The sequence below is a fragment of the Schistocerca piceifrons genome, chromosome 8, assembly GCF_021461385.2.
Source record: "Schistocerca piceifrons isolate TAMUIC-IGC-003096 chromosome 8, iqSchPice1.1, whole genome shotgun sequence".
Taxonomy (NCBI): Eukaryota; Metazoa; Arthropoda; class Insecta; order Orthoptera; family Acrididae; genus Schistocerca; species Schistocerca piceifrons.
The window spans coordinates 431,715,657-431,742,384 of record NC_060145.1 but is presented as its reverse complement, the minus strand read 5'-3'; the positions used below and the strand labels follow the sequence as shown (position 1 = coordinate 431,742,384).

The 26,728-nt window shown below is 40.5% G+C and overlaps 1 protein-coding gene across 1 annotated transcript in view; it reads left to right on the top strand.

The window, feature by feature from the left end:
* The window catches only part of LOC124711232 (cholesterol transporter ABCA5-like), a 359,780-nt gene that overhangs the window by 71,499 nt on the left and 261,553 nt on the right, over positions 1 to 26,728 (top strand). The window contains exons 2-3 of the mRNA XM_047241193.1: positions 10,591 to 10,736; positions 10,837 to 11,010. Coding sequence (XP_047097149.1) covers positions 10,641 to 10,736; positions 10,837 to 11,010 — 270 coding nt within the window. The 5' untranslated portion in view covers positions 10,591 to 10,640. The remainder of the gene's footprint in view (positions 1 to 10,590; positions 10,737 to 10,836; positions 11,011 to 26,728) is intronic.

Here is a 26,728-nt window from a genome sequence, read left to right as displayed (position 1 = left end):
CAAAGCCAGACTCTGGGTGTTTCATTTATTCATCTGTATATCTGTCCATCGTATGCTATGTTAGTACAATCCACCATCATTATTACATTTGGTTTGGTCACTGGCATCTTTTCCATTAGCCCAGTTGAGAGTCTATATGCAGAAGCTGCCGAACTACCACTGTCATAAGGGTGCGATGTTCTCCTCAGCAGATAGGTGTACCATTTGTCTACCATGATGGGCCACCCATCCTATGCCCTCCTTTTTGATGACTTCATTGAACACCAGTATGGGGTGCACCTTTCTTCTCTGTTAGGTCCTAGTTTTCACTTCTTGCTACTGCTCCCACAGCTTAACGTCATAATGCTACGTGCCACATTTCCTATGGGTGTGAACCCTTCACTGCCTTGGCTTTGTGTGTTAGCCTATGTTCATCTTGGACTTTATTCGCTTCTCGAGGAAACTACTCTGAATTCAATCTATCGCTGTAAGTTTCTCGACTCTCTCATAGCTTAGAGACAGCAACATCATGTACACTGATGGCTCGAAGATTGACCCTGGTATCGGGTATACCTTCGTCATTGGCATTTACGGTTTTTGGTAATGGCTTGCAGAACACTGCTCAGTGTTTACAACAGAGCTCTTCATCCTCTGGTAGGCCACCAGGTACATCCTGTGACACAGGCTTCTTAATTTTTCATATGCTCCAATTCTCTTAGTGCCCTTCAGAACCTGTGTGTGCTGCATACCCAGTCCACCCCTTGGTGCAGCAGGTCCAAATAAGTCTCCACTTGCTCGCTGTTGAGGGAGTCATTATGATGTTCATGTGGGTTCCTGGTTACGTTGGTGTGATGGAAAATGAGGCTACTCATGCCACTGCCAAGGGCGCAGTCCTCCTACCGCAGCTTGCTAGCACTTCAGTTCCTTGAGATGATCTCCTTGTTGCCATCTGTCAGCAGATGGTGTCACTTTGGCATCACCACTGGTCTTCTCTTCATGGGAACAAGCTCCCAGTAAATTAAACTTCTCCCAGTGGCTTGGCCAACCTCCTCTCAGCTCTCGCTATGAGTAGTTTATTTTAGCTAGGTTGCATATTGGGCACTGCCTTTGTTAAGTGGTGATCCCCCACCACTTTCTGCTCATTGTTGTCAGTTTTTGATGGTTTGACATTTCATGACCGAATGCCATTTTTTTAACCACTTATGTTCTTGTGTATGTTTGCTGACTAAGTTACTGGCCATTTTAATGAATGACGTGTGGGCTGTCATTTTACTTTTTACTCATCATAGTAATATGGTAAAGAACATTAAATCTCTGGTTCAGGTCCTTTCTCCAAGACAAAGTCCTTGTTTTTAGCTCTGTTCCCTTCTGTCAGTTGGGCTTAAGGTGTAGTCATTTTTAATTTGTGTTCTGTTGTTGTGATATGAGTGCTTATGAACTCAGTTGCTTTTGCACTACAAAACAAACCAAATGAACAAGCAGAAAAACTATTGAAGTGCTTTTGTAGACACGAGTTGATGTGCTGTCAAATAATTCTGAACAGAAGAATGGTATTGCCCAGTGAAGTGTTATCCTTTTTGCCATAGCCATCAACAGTGTAATGTTTTCAGTAAGGAGTCCTGTAAAATGCCCCTTACTTGTGGATGATTTTCCAGCTTCATGTTCCTCTCCCAATGCTGTGACAGTGACTGACCACCTTTGAAGAGATTTTGGGATTGCAGCTAGTTATCGTAAACTTCACTCCTCAATATTTCGACTTGACATCTGCCCGTCATCTTCAGGTGTCCAGTCAAGTTTATGATGACTGGTTGCAATCCCAAAATCTCTACAAATATTTAATATCCTGGGAAAATTTTAAATTTCACAGTGACTAATCAGTTGCTACTTACAGTGCAGCAATTAGAAGAGTGAGCTACAAAGACAGGTTAACAGTTTTCTGCAGATAAGTGCGTATGTGTTTGTTTTAATCATTCTCGTATTTTTAATTTATCTGACATGCATATGAGGGACACCATTCTACATTTTTAAGACTTAGTGAGTTTTCTGGGTCTCATTTTTTTATTCCAGAACTGTTTATTCCAAGCTGTTATCAAGCCTGAGGGATAGGAAAGTCAAGACCAAGAAGGCACCGAACATCTTAAAAGTGCCTTAGCCACAGATCTTGGGGAGTGGAGAGTGTGTGTCTGCTCCATTTTTATAGGGCTTTCATGCAGTTGTGACTATATTGTTGGCACTTAGTTCACTGCTCAGTGAGACCTTCTTATCTGTAGATCACTGATGCTATCCACCTTAAGGGGATTAAGTTGTCCATGGGTGCTTACAGGACCAGCACCACACCCAGTTTCTGCACTTAGGCGAGAGATCTGGCATTCACCATGTGGTGGCAGTTCCTCATCAGATATACAAGTTCCTTATTTCTCTGAATACCGGCATACCAAATTGTTGCTCCTCTGCCTCTGGAATGCCTTTCCTCCAATTTTCCATGACCGCCAACTCTGTTTGGGATGCATGTGCAGTGCATGCTGGAGTCACTTAGTGTGGAGCTAGTGCAACCCACAATCCTTAGTTTTAATTGCCTCCTACCCTGGTTACTGCAAAGGCCCAAGGTAATTTTAAATTTAGTGCAGCATTGTTTTATGACACTGAGAAGAGTGCCCTTCACAGCTCTTGTACCCAGCAGATAAAGTAGTCCAGAATCTCCAGGATGCCCTCCTCCACCTACAAAGGCTGGGAAAGAAGGTATCTTTCTGCTGGATGCTGTGGCCCATGGGCAGATGCAAGGCAAGGAGGCATGTCATGATTCTCGGTACTTCAATGTACCATGCCCCTGCATGCTATTGCATCACTGTTGAGGTACAGAGTCGTGCGACAGTGGGAAGTAGTGACAGACAATAAGCTGCTTCTAGTGAAGTCCACAACATGGCCACGATATACCTCTTCCCAACCATGCAGGCAGGTTGAGGTTCACCTTGATTTTCTTTGTGTAGGCCATGGCCCTATGATGCACAGCAGCTTCCTGCTCTGGCAAGAGGATCCTCCAATGTGTGATGCTTGTGGCATATAGGTCACAGTGTGCCACATTTTACCAGACTGTGTTTCATTTTCAGACCAAAGGGTGGCTGCTCATTTGCTGACAGATTTGCCTTAAATTTTAATTGACAAGCAAATGAATGTGTAGTGTTGGCAGAAGAGCGAACACTGTGTTTCTAGAGGAGGCCGAAATGCACGCGTTTAATTACACGCTGACTGGCGTGAGGTCTGGAACAGGACAATATCTTGAGAATTGCAAATAAAGTAAGTAGTTGATATTATACTTAACTTTAATCTACAATTGTAGAACATCTCTCGTTACAGTACATGCTTCATAATATTAATTATCAATTGAATACGGCGCCTTGCTAGGTCGTAGCAAATGTAGCTGAAGGCTATGCTAACTATCGTCTCAGCAAATGAGAGCGTATTTGTCAGTGAACCATTGCTATGAACGTCGGCTGTACAACTGGGGCGAGTGCTAGTACGTCTCTCTAGACCCGCCGTGTGGTGGCACTCAGTCTGCTATCACTGACAGTGGCGACACGCGGGTTCGGCGTATACTAATGGACCGCGGCCAATTTAAAGACTACCACCTAGCAAGTGTGGTGTCTGGCGGTGACACCACAGAATGTGGTACGACTTTTAAGATTTTGTGAATTGTCTGTGCTTTTTATCTCCTTTCTCAGATTTTATCCATTGTAAGCACATTCATTCCTACTGATTTCATATGGGCACTGATTTGATTTGATTTTATCAGGGAAGCAAAAACAACATTGATCAAGCCCGCTGCTGCCTGCACAGAAACAGAGTTTGTGTGGTATCATTCCCTGTCCCTCTAGTAAAGCCAACCAATACCCTTGAACAGTGCAAGGAGATCCTTTACCAGTGCCTTGCAAGACACACAATTCTTCAGGTCTTATTGATCCGAATATTCTGTGTCTTTTGATCAAATGTGATGTTGATTCCTCACCCACACCACACATCCTACATTTGGGGTCTTCTTCTGTTATCCCCTTTGTATGTAGGTGTTTTTAAATTCCCATGGCCTGTCAATAGTCCAACCTTTACATTTCTCTCCTGTTCAAACCCGGGAGCCTTCTCTTAGAACATGGTTTTGGCATCAATACCTTGCCGTGATTTTGCTTTTGTACCTTAGCCCAATATTCTATATGCTGTCTCCTTGCCCAGTCTTATTGTTTTATTTTTATCATTGCCTTGGTGATTGTCAGGACAGGTTCCGGTCCAATAAATGGTGTCATTGTCCCCAACATGGCCAACCTATTGGCATGCCCATTACCACTAACCCTTGAGTGACCTGGGAGCCACAAAAAGTTTACCCTATTGCTTTCCCCTAGCTTCACAAGGACTTTGTGGCATTCTGCTATGATCTTTGATCTTGTCTGCAGAGGCTGCCAGTGCTTTCAGGGCTTCCTGGCTGTCTGAATAAATGAAAATGCTACAAACTCTGTAGCACCTCCGCAGATTCCCCTTCACGCACACCCTGATAGCAGATATTTCTGCTTGAAACACAATGGCCATCTTCCCTAGAGATATTGCATTCTCCAGCCTTGGCTGCACTCCGTATACCCTGGCTCCAACACCTTGGTCTCTTTTCGAACTGTCAATGAACCAGACTGTCTCCAGTAGAGTGTTGAAATTTGTTCTCCCAGAGCTCTCTACTTTCAATTACTACATTGAAGGGCTTTTTGAAGCAGCTGGGAGTTATTATATAGTCTGCTGGCATTTCCCCAACCATACCTGTGTCTGTTTCACTCAGTATTTTAGTGCGAGATCCTGGATACCCCAGTGAGCTCCAGTTTTTGCCAGTCTTTAACCTGTGTGCTCCAGCTGCTGCCTCCATCTTTACCCACAGGTGTAATGGGGGGCATGTCCAGCATGGTTCCCATCCCAGCAGTGAGTGTGCTGCTAATTCAGCCTGTAATGACTCAGCAGGCCAATCTCAGCACCGTAGCAAGCTCCTTAGCAGCTACCTGTTGTTCTACCATTTTCCACCACACTGTAGCCCCATTAGTGATCACATCTCTTTCTTCTGGGGTGTATATCCAGTACATTCTCTTGGGGCTTAAGCCCTAGTTTTTACTATAAGCTCTCCTGGTGTATATCTGGCAAAAGTACTGTCTAGAGTTTAATTCTACAATGAGTTCATTCACCACAAGGTTCCACAGTAGAGAGGCAGGACTCCTCATTGTGGACAGCCTCTGGTGGTGTTGATTAACATTTTTTTCTTGCATCATGGTAGTTTCTACCTTTCTACCACTAAACATGGCTCTAATCCACCTGAAAATTGTGGTCTCCAAGCCACGCACCTCTGCAGCCTTAACTATGGATTCTAAGGTTGTGTTGCTAAAAGCCCTTTCGATATCCAGGAAGATGCAGAGGACTATTTCCTGAAAATATTGTGCTTTCTCCACCTTCCCAACAAGTTGGTGGAGTGCAGTTTCACATGATTTTCCTGGTTGGTATGCCTGTTGGTTTGTGTGTAGAAGGTCCCTAGTTAACGTCCTCTCCCTAACATGCATGTTGACCAGGTTTCCTAATGTTTTAAGAAGAAAGGAGGACACACTGAATGCTCTCATATCCTTGGCCTTGGTATAATCAGTTCTCCTTGGGTTTGGAATGAAGACAATCTTCACTGCCCTCCAGATGTTAGGAGTGATTCCTGCTGCTGGGCTCAACCTAAATAATCTGCATAGGAGTCGTATTAAGTTCACTCATGCTTGTTGCAGGAGCGCTGGAAAAATTCCATCTGGGTCAGGTGACTTGAATGGTTGAAATGTTCCCACAGTCCATTGGATTTTACTACAGTCAACACATTTTCTGGCAGATTCCCAGTTCTCCCTTCGAATAACTGAAAACTGAAGTCTCTCAGGGATCTCGTCCTGGTCTATGTTTTCTGTCAGAGTATATTGAGGAAAATCGGTCTTGAATAGTAGTTCCAGCATTTCATGTGCTGTCCTTGTATACTCCCCATCCTCTTTCCTTAAAGTTCCCCCTGGATTAGTTGGTATCCTTGTGAGGATTTTGTGAAGTCTGGCCCCAACATCCATACCCTCTACCTCCTCACAGAATACTTTCCAGGACACCTGCTTTGCTTGCTTAATTTCAAGATTGCATTTGTCAAGGGCCTCCCAATATTCTGCCCATTGTCCTTTTCTTTTCGCAAGGTTAAACAGTCTTCATTCCTGTTTTCTCTGTGATTCCACGTTGTTGCTCCACCAAGATACATTCCTATTCGTGCACTTCTTGGTGATTGAGCAGTTGTTACGGTATGAGGTTATGACGGCAGAGGTTTATGTTAAAAATGGAATCCCCTTTATGTCAATGGCGGACTTTTGTTCTCAGGACTTTGTGACCATCAGGATGTGGCAACATGAGGAAGGTATCACAAGGGAGTTTTTAATGGCCTCAGCATACTTTCTTTACAAGGTTAGTGCTCCTCCTCCTCCTCAGGAGGTGAGGAGACTGGCAAAAGGAGAAAAAGGCCTCTGCTACCTCCTCAAGCTTTACTGGGTTCCTCATCGAAGTACTGACTTCCAATAGGCCTGAGTCAAGGTCTCTCCTATATGCCTCCTAGTCCATTTTCCTGGGATTCCTATAGAACATGGTCTGTCTGATGTCCATTTCAACCTTGAACTTAATAGACATGTGGTCTGATGAGGATGACTCTACAGCCACTTGCCATTGTATGACATAAGTACCCATCAAAGGGGAACTGAAGGTTGTCAACTACCTCTTCCACTCTTACATTCCTAAATGCAGGTTCCTTTCCCCTATTGAGGATCTCTAAGGTATTAGTTAGAAGAAATTCTAGAAGGTACTCACCTCTACTGTCGGTGTCGGTGCTGCCCCACACTACGTTGTGGGCATTAGCATCGCATCCAATCAATAGTTTGTCAGCTTGTTGTGCACAGGCTCCCGTCAGTCTCCTCATCTCCTGAGGAGGAGGAGGAGGAGGAGGAGGAGGAGGAGGAGGAGGAGCAGGAGCAGGAGGAGCACTATCCTTGTATGCTGAGGCCATTAAAAACTCCCTTGTGATACCTTCCTCATGTTGCCACATCCTGATGGTCACAAAGTCCTGAGAACAAAAGTCCGCCATTGACATAAATGCACATTCTGGAGTTTCTTATATTTACAGCATAAACCACCTTACCTACAGTACTGCCGAGGCCCGGTACACCCCCTTTATATAAATAGGGATCCTGAATCAGGTCCGTGTCCATTTCTTGTCTTCACAGAATGACTCGTGGCAGCAGTGACCTCTTTACTGTGTTGCAGATTTATCTGCAGCACATTCAGTCTCCATCTTGCTGCCACTGTCGCTTATGATGTCTTTGATTTCCCTGACGGCTACCTGCGAGAACCCCAAGAATAGCCTCAGGTCCTGTTCCCACATTGCCTTCAGGGACTTCTCTCCGACTTCCACCCCTCACAGACAAAGATAAGAGCACCATGTTCCAGATAGACTCTCCTGAATTTGGGTCCTGGACTAGCCCCGATGATTGTCTGTCTGAGATCTCAACTTGCCCCTCAGTATTGCTTCTTTCATGTCATTTTGGTCCCATGAGAGTTGGGAATCTAATTGCTCCACAGCATGGAAACCCCACACGGTGCAATGCTAATTACTCAGGGAGGTCACCTGGTATCCCTGAGGCTCCACTCACGACACATATTTCCATGTGTTATGCACCCTTGGCACAGATCGCATCGTACCGTGGGTTGGGTACTGAGGAGTTGGGAAAAGACAAGGAATGGATGTGGGATGACAGGTCATTGTGGGACACACTTAGTCTGACCCATTGCCCCAGACCATACTGACCTTAGGTTCCCACAGCTGACATAGTCCTGAACTTCATGCAAACACACAAGCCTCTCCACCTGCATGGGCAGTGCTACTTCAGGCAGGGTAGTGTACCCCTGAGAGGTGGGCACTGATAACCTTATCGTTGAGTGCCCCCCCCCCCCTCCTTCCCCTCATGTGTGCGTGCGCGCGCCCACACACACACACACACACACACACACACACACACACACACACACACACACACACACTCTGTTTCACTCTTACAGTGACAACATTTTTTTTCTTTTACACCAGTTTTGACTTCCTTTTCTACTTGCCTTTTAAATTAAACAATCAAAAATGCAGGATGGAATGTAACAAAATTATGAAAAGGAAAGTTGCTACTCATCATATAGCAGAAATGCTGAATCACAGATAAGCACAACAAATAGACTGTCAAAAATAAAGCTTTTGGTCAGTAAGGCCTTGTGTGTGTGTGTGTGTGTGTGTGTGTGTGTGTGTGTGTGTGTGTGTGTGTTTTTCTGTCCATTTTTGACAAAGGCCTTACTGGCTGAAAGCTTTATTTGTGACAGTCTACAGCATCTCTGCTGTATGGTGAGTGGCAACTTTCCTTTGCATAATATTGTTGCCTTTGAAATGTCTTTCCTAGTGGTGAACAGGTGTACCACCTGTCAATATAATTCCTAAATAATCTATCAACTCATAGTTTTAACATTAAAAAATCCCATTTTGCAAAACTTAAGTCTATCAGCAAATTCACGATCTCATCTTTGAGTAACAATTAAAATCTCACTAGATAAGTTATCAATAAAATTAATCAAAGTAAGCTTCTTTATTAGTAGTACTTTTATTTGTACAATTTAATGATTTTATAATATTGTGAAAAGATATTTATGCTTGCTTGCTAGAGTCTGACATTTCTATATTGAAGTCACCATAGACAGAGAGATTTCTCTTTTCCTCAATACTTTTTTTCACAATAAGTTCAAAATTTTTGAAGAATATTTCTGCAGCTCTGTTGGAAGACCTACAGAGACTTAGAACTGTCATATTCTGGCCTGTCAGCTTTATGCTGCTGAACTTCCTGTCTGATTTGAACAGTACTGGCTTACATCAACTTATGTGAATTTCAGACTATCTTTAATAAAAATTAAAGCTCTGCTATTTTTGTTACTGTTTTCTGGACATTATGCTAGCAGCAGTACAACCTTGAAGAACAAAAATGTATAGGCTTATTTCGGCTTCAGTTAGCCCATGTTCTGATATACAAATTACATCCACTTTTTGACATCTACAATAATGTTCTAATTCTAGTACCATATTTCAATCCTGTGTGTGTTACTCCTGTGGAGACTGTGACTGAGGTTAAACTTATTATAGTGCACATGGAGATATTAAAGCTCCCCTTTACCCCACTCTTCATGCATATTTGGAATGGCAATAAACACTAACATTTGGTACAGTGCAAAGTATTGTTTGTCATGTAGATTCGCAGAGTATGTAGGTAGGTGTATATAATACAATGGTCTGCTCTTTGCACTAATGAGGCTGTGCTACTTTAGACAGTGGCCATGTAATGAAACATGTATTTATGTAGTACTAACACATCAAGATAGCATTACAGTAAAGGACAATGGAATTGGAGTGACATTGTAGTTTGCAGAGTGAATAAATAGATGGAATGATAAACACTGTGAAAGCACAAATTGAATTCCTTTGCTCTTGCAAAGACTAGTGTGGTGCCTTAAATGAGGTAACGTTAGTTCCTCATAGAGTTGAAGAAATGCTTGATCCCTGATAGAAAAAAATGAGTGGTGGTAATGTGATTGTAATACACCCACCACTGTTCATAAAACCCCACTTACTTAACAAAGCTTTTGAAAATGACTCAATGCCAGTTACAAATGTTGTTAGTTGCAGAACAATTGCTCATTAAACTATTACTTCTACTTGTGCACATATGTAGGTCACTTGTGGCGAAATGTGTGTTGTTGGTTTCATCCCAGCAGCAATCTCTCTCCCCCCCCCCCCCTCCAAAAATAAGAAAAAGCTTCTCTAGATCAGTAGTGTAGAGAGAAATGAAAATATCGCTGGTAGATCATACTAGAGGACATTCTCTGTGGGGGGTGGGGGGGGTGCAGTGTGCATAGAAGTGAGCTGCAGTAAAAGAAATAGCATACCACACTCACGTTCATTTTCAAAATGTATTAGTCATGTTGATTTGGATGCATGTTTTTTTAATGTAATTTTTGGCGGCTTTGAAGAGTACCCTCAGATCTTTCTTTACTTCACATGCAAAGAGATGTGTAGAATAAATAAGAGAAAAAAAGATCTTCCAGCAGCATTACTAATCAGTGCAGTACAGATCTGTATTTTTTTTTCTTATTAGTAATTTTTGATATGTGCAAATTTGCCTATTATCGTAAGACACTAGTTTAGTAATTGCCCTTTGCTATTTCCTTTCTTTGAAGGGATAGTTTTATTATAACTATTTTTTAACACTGTTGACACCATTAGTCTTTTTAGAAATATAAATCTTGTGCAAATGAAGAGAGAAACAATGTGATGAAAGTAGTGTTTTGTTGAAAGATCTAATCTATATCTTCAAGTATTTACAGCTGAGCAATAGCCACTGAAAGGCAGTAGTCTAGTGAGTTAAGCTGTTCCCTATGTGGTGGGACTTTCTGTGTGTGTTTAAATATTTAAATGAACAATTTTCTGTTGAGTTTTTGTAATGTTTTTGTTTTCATATTCAGGGTGACATCAATTCTCTCCAACAAAGAATTTTTTCCTGGAAAAAGAAACAATGGGGGAAAGAACTTCAACTTATTTTTCTCAGCTGAAGGCGATGATAATAAGGAATCTTTTGCTCAAGAAAAGAGAAAAACGAAAGACAATAGCAGTATGTAATTGGCTTTACTGATTTCTTTTTTTTTTTTTTTTTAAAGTTATGAATTCAAATTGTAATTCGGTCTTTACAAATAATGTTGTAACTATTACAGGAAGTATTTCTGCCACTTTACTCACTTGGAATATTAATAATCATCAAGATAATGATACCAAATCCCAACTTCCCCATAATGAATACACCTCGAGGTGACGCAACGCTCTTCGAACATTTTCAGCTTTCCAAGAATCATTCTGTGGCCATTGTTCCAAATACTTCAGAAACACAGGTAAGTGGCATTGGCATTTAAAGAACAGCATTGCCACTATAATTTTATTCAAAGGACAACAGCACAGCATTAGCCATCTGAAAAAGTGTCCATTATGAAAATGACCAACTTTTGCTGTGAAATTGTCACCATTTTATGTTTGTGTCGACTGAGAAAACAATGAGGCTGATTGGACACATGTGCAATACAGTTTTTCACTTGCTACTCAGTGGTTTTACTGGAACTGTATAGAATATTGTGCATGATTAAGCTAAGCTACATCTGAAAACAAATGTTGCATGGTTTGTGCTGTGTCATGTACTCTCCCTTATAGTTCTTCTTTAGAAACTGTCAGACCACTTCCATTTGATAATCATATAAAATATAAACATTACACCGTAGTTTTCCTCAATAATATCTGCTCTTCCAACAATCATATAGAAATAGTGTTTAAACAGCATTTCCATGTCTAATAATCACATTAAAAACCATGTACATGATACTTGATAGTATTAAGAGAGAAAATCCTGTGTTTCTAACCAGGCCTACCATTCATGCACACATTGCATTCTGTAACTTCCATAATGAAGTAGAACTTTCTGGGATGTGGAATGATACAGGATAAACATTAGCAGACAGAAGCAGCTGCAGCAGGTTACATATTTAAAGTACACTATCTACAAATTATGACTAGTGCTAATCATTTGATAATTTTGGGTTTCAAAATGATTTAGAAAATTGGTAGTTGACTCTAGATAATGAGAAGTGTGATGTCATCCACATGAGTACTAAAGGAATCAGTTAAACTTGGTTAAATGATAAATCAGTATAATCTAAAGGCCACAAATTCAGCTAAATACCTAGGAATTACAATAATGAAAAACTTAAATTGAACAGAACACATAGAAAATGTTGTGGGGAAGGTGAACCAAAGACTGTGTTTTGTAGGCAGAACTTATAGAAAATGCAGCAGATCTACTAAGAGACTTCCTACACTACACTTGTCCACCCTCTTTCGGAGTTCCACTATGTGGTGTGGGATCCTTACCAGATAGGATTAATGGAGTACCTTGAGAAATTTCAAAGAAGAGCAGCACATTTTATATTATCAGGAAATAGAGGGGAGAGTGTGTCACAGACATGAGAGAGATTTCAAGGTGTACATCATTAAAACAAACGCGTTACTTGCTGGGGCAGGATCTTCTCATGAAACTTCAATCGCCAACTTCCTTCTCTGAATGTGAAAATATTCTGTTGATGCTGCCTACATGGGATAAAGGATCATCATAATCAAATAAGGAAACCAGAGCTTGTATGGGAAGATATAGGTGTTCATTTTTTCCATGTGCTGTTCAAAAGTGTAATGATTGTGAAGGTGGTTTGATGAGCCCTCTGCCAGGTACATAAGGTCAACTGCAGAGTGTCCATGTAGATGTAACTGTAATATGTCAGTCTTTGAGCACAAGGCCCTCCACAGCTCTCACTTCACCAAAATAATGATTTCCTGTACACATCCACAGAATCAAAATCTGTGGCTCAGTAACATTCAGTGCCACATTATTCCACTCTGTGCACTGTAGCATGCTTTGATTTTTCTTGGCATGGTTTCCACAAGGTGGCGAAGATCTTGCTACTCAAGTGTGTCTCACTGTTAAGATGTTAGCACTTCTGATGTCATACAATGTGTGTGCAGAGCATTCATGAGACAATGTACTGAAACTGGTCTCAAGTGTGTTTAGTTGGGACCCTGCCAGCAGGTAGTTCAGGTCATTATTTACAGCTTATCACTGCTTTCTGCGGAAAGGTTTACACAAGATGGACATGGTGTGGCTGTATATTTTGACTGGGATAGATAGACCCATCACTGGAATCACCATAGGGCTGGATAATAAGTCATAACATCCTGTCCCATTACTGCACAGTCTTCAAATTATGCTTTGCAGTGATAAGAGAGGTCTGACAACTGTACAGGATACTGTCTTTTAGCATGACTGACTTACCTCCTTGTTGAACCGGTTGGACTGCATGCCTGCATGTGTATTGGTACCTGGCTGCCCCCTCACTCATCCATGATGATCATCAGACATCGGATGAATCCTATACTTGTTGATGAAGAGAGCCCAGCACCATTTTTCCAGGTTCTAGTCCAAGTGTTCCCTTAATGCACATTCATCATGCATTGTATGCTGGGAGGGGGCATTTTTGTTTGTAATGGCTCTTTAAAAGCCAAATGAATTGTGTGGATATGGTAACATACTAGCTGGATCAATACAGCTCTCCCAGGTCCCTCCAAAAAGACAGCGTGCAATTCTTCTACACTCTCCCTTGGGTTCTTATCGTAAGTAGTAGTTATCAGCTTAAGTTTTTGACTGCAGGTGACTACTACAAGGCAGATCTTCAATATTTTGTTTTTGACACTAGCAGGCGAATGTTCAAATGATATTGCTGTGGTGCACACCAGTTTGGTGGGCTACTTCCTGTCCTGACTACCCTTCTTGCTAGAAAGTGAAAAAATGCTTACGTCTTTGTGATACCCTTCAAGGCATAATGACTAAACACTGTACCAAGTTGTCCATTCACAACTGAAAACACAATGTGTTCTACTGAACTGTGCTGAGAATGCAGGCTATGTTTTGCCTCCATTACATAATGATTTTTCTGTCATCAAAAGAGCAGCAAGGAAGAAACTTCCAAAAAAAAAGGGTAACACTAAATGTTTTTTGAACAGAGTATGTCTCAGTATACAACTTAATCTCTCTTGTTCTCATTACCCCTGCTTGACATATCTGATGGATGTGGCACAGTTTAATGGGCCTTTTTGGGAACAATGTCTTATTTCCTCCAAAGTTTCTCATTTGAGTTCCCTTGAATATCTGTGACGTACTTATGTGTTGGCTATACCAACCTGTCGCAGTCCCAGCAGTGAGTCTCCGAAATCATTCGGTGTTAGCTGTCAAGCCTGCTTGATAATAACCCCAAACAACAAAGCAGGACTCCTTGAACAGGGTGCACTAGCTTTTTGTGTGTGGTCCCCTTTACATGTAACAAACTCAATGAGTACAATGCACAAACCTATAATGTGACCACTGAAAATGATGCTGTTGGTAACACTGGTGGTTCTTAGAGACCTAACTCATTCTGAATATATCTGTCTCTTTTTTGTCCCTAAAGAATCAGTGTCTGGTGCCACATGTTGAGTGCTACTAATTTGGAAACAAAACTTTTAAGCTAAAGCCTGACAGTGATCTTTCCTTGGATGATTTATTTCTCTTCATTGCAGAAGGAAAGTAGTAAATGTAAGCATAAGTTTGGCTGCATGCTGCAGACATCAAGAAAATTTAAAATGTGAAATATTCTTACAGAAATCTGTAACACTCATTTATAAAATGTGTCATGAAATTGCATGTCTTGGTGTGCAGCTACCATTCATAACTCTGATTCAGTTCCCAAATCATCCATATCAACAGGAGAAGGAGTAAGAACACATGAAATGTTTTCTGTTTTCTGGACGTCCTGGAAACAATTTCATATGCAGTGGTATCATCATTTGCTGTGTTTTGGTACCTACCAAAATTCTGCTGTACTTGCAGCACATGACAGAAATGTGGAACATGTAATAATTTGAAAGTCTACAGTATAAATATCTAGTTATAACTGAGGCACCATCTACATCCACCAAAGTGTGTGTCTTCCACATCAAAGCTACTTTGCCAACAAGCTCCTGTACAATTGCAAACATATGTGCTCCTATTGAACCATCTTTCATTAGAATCAAAAACTACTTCCTGGATGATGATGTCAAAAAAAATCATCTTTGACAATTTTTTACACATAATAGATGTCCTTAAATAAATAAAAAATAGACTAAAATAAGTAGAAGAAAATAATACAAAATATGTTCTCAGCATGAGTTATGCTCATATAATACATTTTGTTGTTTGTTTGTAATTCATTAGTGTAAAAAATGTAGGTCATTTAACACACACTCATTGAACCATGGACAGTGCAAAAGCCTTTATTTCTCATCCATTTTGCAAAGGTAGTAATAAATTTATTTATGGTTACTGCAGGGGAACTTTAAAATCATTTCTTAAAGTAGGACGGACCAAAATTGTAGTAACACTATTCGCGTTTACGTAGCACTTCACTTAGCATAGACCGGGACTGTGTCCTAGGCAGGCCCGATGTTAACTGACTGGGCACAGCCCGTGCTGCCTGAGCTGTTGTTGTTATTGTTGTTGTTATTGTTACGCCGGCAGAGGTTGCGTCCAAATTCTCGCATGCCCTCTGGTGGACGGGACTCTACTTGCGGCAACTACCGTCCGTGACGCACCGTGCCGATGTGCGCCTCCCGCGATCTGTCTGGTGGCTACTGCAAAAATATTTGTAGCTTTTATGGGTCTTTGCCAGCCCTGCACACGGCATATTAATTGTATAATGAATTATTTTGTTATGGCCATGGGTTTATCTCCATAGGTTGTATTTACTTGCACAAAGACAAGGCAGTTATAGATATACAGGCAAGGTATTGTTGTATTCATTCGTTTGAAATAATCCCTACATTATTGACATTGTCCTACAATTCACTTGATAGTAGCCTTGTCCAATTTAAACAGTATTATTGATCCTACTAAATGACCTCAAATTAAAGTAAGGTAACAAATGTCATGTCTTGTCAGACCTCCATTTGCCCAGTGTAGTGCAGCAGTTCAATGTGACATGGACTCAGTATTTCATTTATTTATTTATTGTCATGTTCCATAGATCCTTTATGCGGGTGCATCACTAGGATGTAGAATGTGTCAGGTTATTACAGTAATAACCATATGTAAATGGTCATGAGGCTTACAAACTAAATCTTATATAAACAGATACATGAGGTTAAAGTGTTTAAACAACACAGATTATAATTAGTAATAATGATTACACAAACAAAGTGCAATATGTATGACATCTGTACAATGTTTAGTTCTCAAGCAATAAATAATTGAGTGTTCCCAGACTTTATGTACACCCTGTATTTGTAATCATGTACAAAATAAAGTCACATGTAAGTAGTAATATTTCATCAAGGCTAGACGTTTCCTCATCAACACATCTTCACAAATGTAGTAACATAAACAGTTTTGTAATTAATTAGGCATAAGAAAATAAAATTTTGTACATACATATAGAAAACAAGACATATTGCTGAAAAGTTGCTGAAATGTCTTGGTTGAATTTACTAAAATATAAAATATTGTTTTTAAATAGGCATAACAACATATAGAATTTCATATCCTCATATATGGCACAAAAGATAGGTACATTATTAGGCTCATTAGTACATTAGTGAAAGGAAATTAGTTTTACTTTGTAATACTTTGATAATTATGGATTTTTGTTGAGAGAGGTTATGAATCAGAACCTACAGATTTGAGCAATATTCCAGATATTCATTGATGCTGTAGAAGCTGTTGTTTATTAATAGATTTTTTAGTTATCAATGTTTGGTATGCTCTTGGTGTTATCTGTCAACGCTCTGTAGAGGATTTATGGTTTGTCAATTAAACTGTCCGGATATATTGGTTCTCTGTGTACGTTTTTTTGGTAGTCATCCCAATTCTTTGTTTAATAATTGTGGATCTCGCTGTTCCATGCAGAAAACTCTCTATGGCTCTTAATGAAGCCTGTTATTTTTGTATACTTGCAAATATAAATATGGATGGTAGCATCATGAGTTTCATTCCTTAAAAATGCCTCTGCATGATTCTCTGGAAGCAACATCCTTTATTAATCTAACAGCTTTCTTTTGAAGTTTAAAATAATGCTTTGCAAAAGAGGTATTTCCCCAGGATAATATGCCATACCGTAGAAGATTATGCATGTAGGCATAATAAGCACTTAACACTGTTTCAGCATTGCAACAATCTTTATGCATTTTTAATATGTAACAGCATTTGGTTAATTTTTTGTTAGGTGTTTCTTCTTGTTTTCCCCATCTTAGGTGTTCATCCACCCATAATCCTAAAAATTTTATGTGATTCTTTTGCTGAATTTGGCTATGTCCTAATGTAAACTTTACATTGGTCCAATTTTATTATTTATGTGGTTGAAGTTAATCCATACAGTTTTCTTGTCATTAACAATTAGACAGTTCTCTTTAAATCATTTTTCTACCACTTCTACTGTTTTGTCAGTTTTCTGCAGCAACTCATCATTCTTTCCTTTTCTAAAGAAGCTGGACTCATCAGCAAATAATATAGTATCAGTTGTTGAAGATAAGTCATTAATAAAAACCAAGAACAGGGGGACCATAACTGAGTCCTGGGGAACCCCATAACTAACTTCCCATATTCAGAGTGGTACATTCTGAAAAATTTGCACTGTTTGTTTCCTGTCAGATAAATATGACATGAACCAGCCACAGGAAACATCAGACACCTTAGTTAAATAGTTTTAAAAGTAGCAGATTATGATTTATAAGCTTGAAAGGTTTGGAAAGTTCCAAAAATGAACCACAAATTAGTTCACTGTCCTCAGTGGTTTTGTAAACAAGTTTCAGTGAATTGAAGAGAGCCTTTTGTGTTGATTTGCCTTTTTTGAAATCATTCTGTGTGTTTGCAAGAACTTAGTTTTTGTTTGGGAAGTATAGCAATCTATCAGACATTATTCTTTCAATTATTTTTTGAAAATGCAGGTAATAATGGTAATGGCCTAAAATTTCTATTGTCAAATTTGTCACATATTTTATTAACTGGTATTACTGTTGACAAATTTACTTGGAAACATGTCAGTTGCAAAGGAGTCAATGATTATGGGGACAGGTTGAGAGACAACATTATTAGCACCATATTAATAATTTTGTCAGGGATACCATCAAATCCACAGGTCATTTTACTCTTTAGTTTACTAATGGTCCTTTGTACTTCATGGGTGTTACTGGATATAGGTACATTCATAAAACTGTATTTAAAAGAGTAGTCAAGGCAGCAGGTTAATTTCAACCATAAAAATAAGACAAAGGGTGTATGCTCAGTTATTAAATCTGGATTAGATTTTAATGTATGTAACAAAGAAACATCAAAAATTAACATTGAAGGAAAATCCAAAACTTCATTACAGAATATTTCTTTACCTAAACAATCAGTTTGATTTTCAACAAACGAAAAACACTATAGATACCATAAACTGACTCATTGAGAAAATAAGCACATGATTAGACAGGGGCAACAAAGTGTCAGGAACCTTTTGCAACCTCACAAAGGTGTTTGGTTCTGTAAACCAAGCATTGCTTATGTACAAACTACAATTCAAATACCAGAGTGCTTCAATGAATTTTTTATAAATGTAGCAAAATTTGATGTCAGTGTAACAGATTTTAACACCACAGTTAATCCTTTTAGCCTCCATGAAAACTCTGAGTGCCTTAAAAAATTTTCAAGTTTGCATTAAAGATGAAATAAATTAAATTTTAGCATTAACAAACAAAAACTCTGCAAGTTGGCGGTGAAATACCCACTAAAGTCATTGAAGAGTACACAAAATAGTAGCAATTTCACTAGCCTTTTTGAAAAGTGGTTTAACTTTGGCATATTTCTGTACCTCTAGGAAGCAGCCTTCTTCAAAATATAGATTCAATAAATTGATGTTTTGAATAGTGCTGCTTCCCAGAGTTTTAGAAATATGCCAAAGTTAAACCTCTTTTCAGAAAGGGGTCAAGAGAAGTCATGGGAAACTATTGTCCTATTTCAATTCTCCCAACCATATCTAATACATTTGAAAAAGTCACTGTTACCCAAATGCAAAACTTCATCATAGAATGTTTCTTTACCTAAACAATCAGTTTGGTTTTCAACAAATGAAAAACACCATAGATACAATTAACTGTTTCATTGAGCAAATAAGCACATCATTAGACATGGGCAATAAAGTGTCAGGAACCTTTTGCAAGCTCACAAAAGTGTTTGTTTCTGTAAACCATGCATTGCTTATTTACAAACTACAATGCCCTACAGTGGCTGAAATCCTACTGATCAGACAGAAAACAAAGAGTTTACTTCATTCAAATGGGGAAAATTATTATTCTGACTGGAAAAATATTTCAGTGTGTCCCCCAAGGCTCCATACTAGGCCCATTCCTGTTTTTGTTCTGTGTTAAAGATTTGCCATTAAATATCAGCTCCCCATCATTTCTGTTTTTGTACGGTATTTCTGTGTTAGTTGAAAATAAGGATTCAGTAAAAAATCCTGACTCTTTCATCAGTATCCTCAGCCATTAGAAACTTGGTTCCAACTAAATGGGTCTACTCTGAACATATATAAGACTTGCATGATGCATTTCAAAACCAAACAGTCAAAATGAGAGAAGATTAAGATTATTCACAACAACAAAGATACAGAATAAATCAGCTCAGTCAGATACCTAGGGTTAAATTTGAATAAAAAATTTGATCTGGCAGGCACGCTTTGAATGCCTAGCTAACAGATGGAGCTTTGCAAATAACATAAAATGCCATTGACATGGACACCTGAATGCTAGCAGTCTACTCTGAATCCACTATTACATTTGGTATCATTTTTGTGGTAACTCGACAAACAGGGAGAATACTAAAGATACAAATTTTTTTTCAGTATGTGCACTGTAAACCACAAAGAATCATCTTGCCCATTATTTAGAAAACTCTCCCATCACTATATATTTTTGAGATTATTATCTTTTTGTATACCTCATGGGACTTATTTGAGGGAAACCATTCTGTTTGCACGTGGTACAAGAAACAAAGAAAACTTTGCTTCCCTCCCAAGACCTCAAATTGTATGCAAACCAAATGTGATGCAAATGTATGTAATCAGATGAATTAACCACAATTTACATTGATTTTTATTTGATAGTGGTCCAAGTGAAATACTCATTTCTGTACTCATCGCATCAGATATCTCTCTGGGGTTTGCCACCAGATCATATTCTGCAAAACCCACAATATTTCATAGATACAACTGTTCAACATCTTCAGGTGGTGGTTATTGCTGTTGCCAATGTGGCCGTGTCGAAATTTATCAGGGCAGGAGCACGCAATATACATGTGGCAGAAAGGCCTTCTGTGCATGCACTATGGGCAATGACTGTGCTGCCAGATCTACATTTACACCACATCATACTCCACAAGCCACCTAATGGTGTGTGGCGAAGGGTACTTTCAGTACCACTATCTGATCCTTCCAACCATGTTCCACTCACAAATAGAGCGTGGGAGGAATGATTGTCAGTAAGTCTCTGTATTGGCTCTAATTTCTCAAATTTTCTCCTCATGGTCAATATGCAAGATGTATGTGGGGGGAAGTAATATGTTGGCTGACTCCTCCTGAAAAGTGCTGTTCTGAAATTTCAATAGTAAATCTCTTTGTGATGCACAAAGCCTCTCTTGTAACATCTGCCAGTGGAGTTTGTTTAGCATCTCCGTAATGCTCTCTCGCCAGCTAAACGATCCCATGACGAAACATGCCACTCTTTGTTGGATCTTCTCTATCCCCTCTATCAGTCCTACCTGATAGGGATCCCAGATAGATGAACAGTACTCAAGCATCAGGCAAACAAGCACCTTATAAGCCACTTCTTTCATCGATGAGTTACATTTCCTTAAGATTCTTCCGATGAATCTGTGGCTGGTGTCTGCTTTCCCACTATCTGTTTTATATGGTCATTCAACTTACGGTCACTCTGGATAGTTATGCCTAGATATTTTACAGCAGACACTGTCTCCAGCTGTTTGTCATCAATAGTGTAGCTGTACAGTAGTGGATTTATTTTCCTGTGTATGCACAATATGTTACATTTATTTACATTCAGGGTCGACTGACAGAGTCTGCACCATTCATCAATTCTCTGCAGGTCATTCTACAAATTCTTACTACCTTCTAGCATTGCTACTTTGGTATAAACAACTGCATCATCCGCGAATAGCCTTAAAGAGCATCCAACACTTTCTAGTGGATCATTTATATATGTTGTAAACAGCAATGGCCCTATCACACTTCCATGTGGTACTCTGGATATTACTTTTAAATCTGTCGATTTAGCTCCGTTAAGAGTGACGTGTTGAGTTCTGTCCACAAGAAAGCCTTAAATCCAAGTGCAGGTCTGCTCTGATACACCACAAGCTCCACAGATGCTTCTGTGATTAATTGCTGAATTAAATCTCAGCAGCATGCTGTGTTGAATCATGAATGTGAATTTCTTGTTTCTCCTGTTTTAATTTAGTAGAAGTCAATGATGGACTCCAGGCAGCACTTAATTAAAAAGCAGCGTCCTCTTAATAAAATAGTCTGTCATATGGATGTGTGTGGCCTCCTCGAGAATGCAGTCTCCTTGTAAAACATGTGATTCTCTGTGTCCAAGCAGTGCTACACTACTGCCGATTATCAGGTCGCCCCAGGCATGTATACCATTGGTGATCAACACAAAGTCCTTGCGCGGTTTGGCAGTCTGACTAGTATCAGGTTTCCCAAATTGGCATGTGATTTTAGGTACCACATTTCCTAAGGCCAAGATTATCTTTGAACAAACACAACAAATTTCTCAATTTTGCTGGTGGCTGAAAAACACACTTGATATTGTCTGTCTTTAGGATTCTGTCTATTCTTGCAGACAGACATTTAAAATATGGAAAGAACACCATTGCAACAGGTGCCTCTGCATCTTCATTTACATCCCTACTTTTAACTTGCTTAGAATGGAATGCATGACATATTTGGCTGCATATCAACCGTTCTGTTTGAACACTTACGAATAGTGTTTTAGCTCGTCAGGCAGACTGTCGGCATCGGAGACCATATGTGCTGTATGTGCCAACAAGCTTAAGATACTACCATGTTATACAGGATGATGACTGCTTGTGGCCTGCAAATATAACTCTGTGTCAGTTGATTTTCAGTAGACACTATGCCTCGGTGCACCCTGGATTTTCTTCTAACCATGACATTCAGGAAGTGTAAGATGGCATTTTTTCCCCACTTCTATGGTGAACTGTATATTCAGATGGAATGAGTTCAAATGCTCGAGAAACACAGGTAATATATCTAATCTGTGGGGTCACACCATAGATGTGTTGTCTACGTACTGCCAGAAGCAGGAAGGTTGGACATTTGCTTACTGCAGTGCTTTTTTCTCAAAGTATTCTGTAAAATAATTGGCTACCATAGGAGACAGAGGACTTCCCTTGGCGTCAATGTCCACTAGTTCAAAATACTGGTGAGCTAAGCACATATTTAAACAATAATACCTTTCTCAAACTTACTGCTGATTAGCTCTAATGAGTCCTGCAGAGGTACTTTCATAAATAAAGATAAAATGTCAAAGCTAACCGAAAGATCCGATGGTTGTAACCTAAGTGTCTTCAGGCATCTTACAAAGTCTTCTGAAGTGCAAATATGATAGTCACATTTGCCTACAAATGGTCTCAACAGTGAAGTAAGATGTTTAGCTAGGAAATGGGTAGAGGCACTGATGTTTCTCACTACTGGGCAAAGGAGACCTATCCTTATGTATCTTTGTAGGCTATACAGTCTTGGAGGAACTGCATCCTGTTGGTGGAGGCACTTAATGACTTTAGCCAGAATAGAACTCTCCTTGAGAAGGTCTAATGTTTTTCGAATCTTGCCAATTGGATCCCCTTTCAACTTGTGATAAGTTACTATAAGTCTTACTATTGTATTCAGTGCATGAGAGCCTTCCTTGAGCATCGAAACCACTGTGTTGTCAAGGATCCTGTCAATGAGATTAAACACAGTGCGCCAGTGTGGCACATTCCCTTCTTGTGGTTGGGCCTCAAGATGAGTATACTTTGACATTTGGTGAACCATAGCTTGTTGCTTAGAACTGTCAACTACCACCCAGGTGGTACTATCTACCCAGTCTGAGGGTATAGCTGAGATGTTCAAACAAGGGAAGGTTTGCCAAATATGAAAGTATGCTCATCTTGAGACCCAACTGCAAGAAAGGAATGCACCACATTGATGAAACACATTTAATCTCACAGATAGCACATTGGATGATGCAGAGTGGTTTCATGGCTCCAGAAAGGTTTGAACTTTGTACCAAGACTTGGCACATTTCCAATCCATGAAATTTTAATATCAGTTCAGCAGAAAGGAAGGCTCTACAAGACTTGAGAATGGACAAAGACCTCATCATTTCACCTGCCAGCAATGGGAACACCACTGTCTTTCCCTAACAAGCTGAATACAACAGTAAGATAGAGGTGCTGCTTGATGATCCTGCTTATCACAAGTTAAAAGAGGGTCCAACTGGCAAAATTTGGAGAAAAATGTTAGACCTTCTCAAGAAGAATTCTATTCTGAATTAAGTCATTCAGGGTCTGCACCAACAGGCTGCCATCCCCCAAGACTGTATAGCCTAATGAAGATACATAAGGATGGATCTCCTCTTTGCCCACAAGTGAGCAACACTGAAGCCCATACCTATATCCTGGCTAAACATCTTACTTCACTGTTGGGGCCTCTCATAGGCAAACGTGGTGATCACATCCACAATTCAGAGGATCCCATAGGACACCTGAAGACATTTAAGTTACAACCATTGGATCATTTGGTTAGCTTTGACATTGTATCTTTATTTACAAAAATACCTATACAGGCCTCATTAGAGCTTATCAATAGCAAATTTGAGAAAGACATTGTAGCATCACTTATCTCAACTTATTTCTTATTCAGCTACAAGTATTTTGAACAAGCGGATTTTGTCATCATGGGAAATGCTCTGTCTTTCATGGTGGCCAGTTATTTTAGGGAAGACTTTGAGGTAAAAGCAATGCAGTCAGAATGTTACCAACCTTCCCGCTTTTGGCAGTATTAGGCAATACATTTTTGGTGTGGCCTCACAGAATAAAGACATTACTTATGTTTCTCCAGCATTTGAACTCGCTCCATAGGAATATACAGTTCACCTTGGAAGTCATGGTCAGAAGAAAAGCCTATGGGACCCTGGGATGTAGTGGCTACCACAAACCACCTCACACAGAGTTATATTTGCAGGCCGCAAGCTGTCACCATCTTGCGTAACGCGGTAGTGTTTTATGCTCTTTGACACTTAGATCACATGTGGTTTCAGTTACCAGCAGTTGTGTGATTAGCTGCAACACCTAAGAACAGTATTCCACAGAACAGATGTTCTGACAGACAAGACGCACCATGCATACCATTCCAAGAAAGTTCAAAGTAAGGATGTAAATCGAGATGTGGACTCACCCATTACAATGACATTCTTGCTGTATCTTGGCAGCAAGCCTTCATAAATAGAAAGAATCCTCAAGAGACATGACATCATGTGTTTTTTGCCACCAGCAAAATTGACGAATTTGTGTGTCAATCAAAGATGATCTTTGTCTTAGGAAACTTGGTGTTTATAAGGTCCAATGCCAATTGCATCTTGTAGCAGTGACAACAGCAACTACCACCAACAGATGATGAACAGTTGTATCCATGGAATTTTGTGGGATTTGGGCAATATGATCTGACAGCAACCTGATAAGTGTATTTGCAGCAAATCCATCCAGAAAGCCTGAAAAGTCAGATCTCAAATATGTTTGCCACACAGATTTTAATATGATCAGTCACTCAGTAACCACCTTTTTTTCTTTTTTTTGAGAGGGTGAGGGAGGGTGTTCTTCCAAGTACATAGACCTCAATTCTAGCTCCAACACTTCACATATACATTAAAGTTGTTTTTGTTATGGAAAGAATGAAGGTGTTGCACAGTATATAGACATTAAACAAGATCAGTAAAACGGACCAAGCTTACACCCACATGCACATATGTTCAACTACATTGTCCTGGCTGGCTCGTTGTACTGGCACTGCAGCTTGACTGAGTTGAGGGGTTGGATCAGGTTGAATGAGCAAGGGGAGAAAGGAGAGAGGTAGTGGGAGAGAAGGTTGGGGGAAGGGTTGCTGATAGTTGGGAAGGAGAAGTAGCAAATGGATGAGATAAGAGTATGGCAAAGTGAGCTCACCCTAGTGCAGGCAGGGGGAGTTGTGTGTGGTACACTATGAAATGGATAAGCGAGTTTGGTGTGTGTGTGTGTGTGTGTGTGTGTGTGTGTGTGTGTGTGTGTGTGTGTGTGTGTGTGTGTGTGTGTGTGTGTGTGAGGGGGGGGGGGGGGGGGGGTAGGAAAGAGGGGAAGAAGTAGGAAAAATGAAGAGAGAGACTCGAGAGAGGAAAGTGTATGTCATGATTAATAGGGTGGAATGGAAGGCAGGGGGACAGGATTGGGCATGGCTGTGTGGAACTGGAGCTAGCAAAGCTTGTGTTGCGAGGGGGGGAGGGGGTAGTATACTTTACAAACTGCGCCATGAATTCAATTCCCCCTCCCCTACACACAAAAAACTGATTGTATGGCCAATTTTTAAAAGTCTTATGTGATTTTCTTATTCAAGGAAACTTTGGTTTTTAGGTCAAATCAGAGATTTTAAGGGTTCCACTTAATCACCAGGTGCCATCCCTGCATCTTATGAGTGCAGAAACAATCTCTACATTTGTAAATCATATTCATGATCGTCTAAACCTTGATATACTTTTTGTTTGTACTGTCTTATGTATCATTTTTGTACTTCGGCCAAACTTATTGTGATAGATTTCTCTGTTTAACCTAGTCCTGCAAGCAACAAGTAAGAGCACCCATACCTGCCCCCCCCCCCCCCACCCCCACCCCCCTCCATCTCTCAGACAAGGGGGAACAAATTGTGTGTTGTCCATTGTTTTTCTTTCAAGAAAATGAAGTTGGTAACACAGTTTTTTTAACAAGGACTGTTTTATGGCTACTTACAAGTCTCCATTCATCTTCAAAAGTATTAAAAATACTCCATACCTCGATGTGTAGCACAGCCCCCCCATGTCCACTTTCCAAAAAGTATCATATGGACACCCTTGTCTGCAATCAAACATACACTCCTAGAAATGGAAAAAAGAACACATTGACACCGGTGTGTCAGACCCACCATATTTGCTCCGGACACTGTGAGAGGGCTGTACAAGCAATGATCACTCGCACGGCACAGCGGACACACCAGGAACCGCGGTGTTGGCCGTCGAATGGCGCTAGCTGCGCAGCATTTGTGCACCGTCGCCGTCAGTGTCAGCCAGTTTGCCGTGGTATACGGAGCTCCATCGCAGTCTTTAACACTGGTAGCATGCCGCGACAGCGTGGACGTGAACCGTATGTGCAGTTGACGGACTTTGAGCGAGGGCGTATAGTGGGCATGCGGGAGGCCGGGTGGACGTACCGCCGAATTGCTCAACAGGTGGGGCGTGAGGTCTCCACAGTATATCGATGTTGTCGCCAGTGGTCGGCGGAAGGTGCACGTGCCCGTCGACCTGGGACCGGACCGCAGCGACGCACGGATGCACGGATGCACGCCAAGACCGTAGGATCCTACGCAGTGCCGTAGGGGACCGCACCGCCACTTCCCAGCAAATTAGGGACACTGTTGCTCCTGGGGTATCGGCGAGGACCATTCGCAACCATCTCCATGAAGCTGGGCTACGGTCCCGCACACCGTTAGGTCGTCTTCCGCTCACGCCCCAACATGGTGCAGCCCACCTCCAGTGGTGTCGCGACAGGCATGAATGGAGGGATGAATGGAGATGTGTCGTCTTCAGCGATGAGAGTCGCTTCTGCCTTGGTGCCAATGATGGTCGTATGCGTGTTTGGCGCCGTGCAGGTGAGCGCAACAATCAGGACTG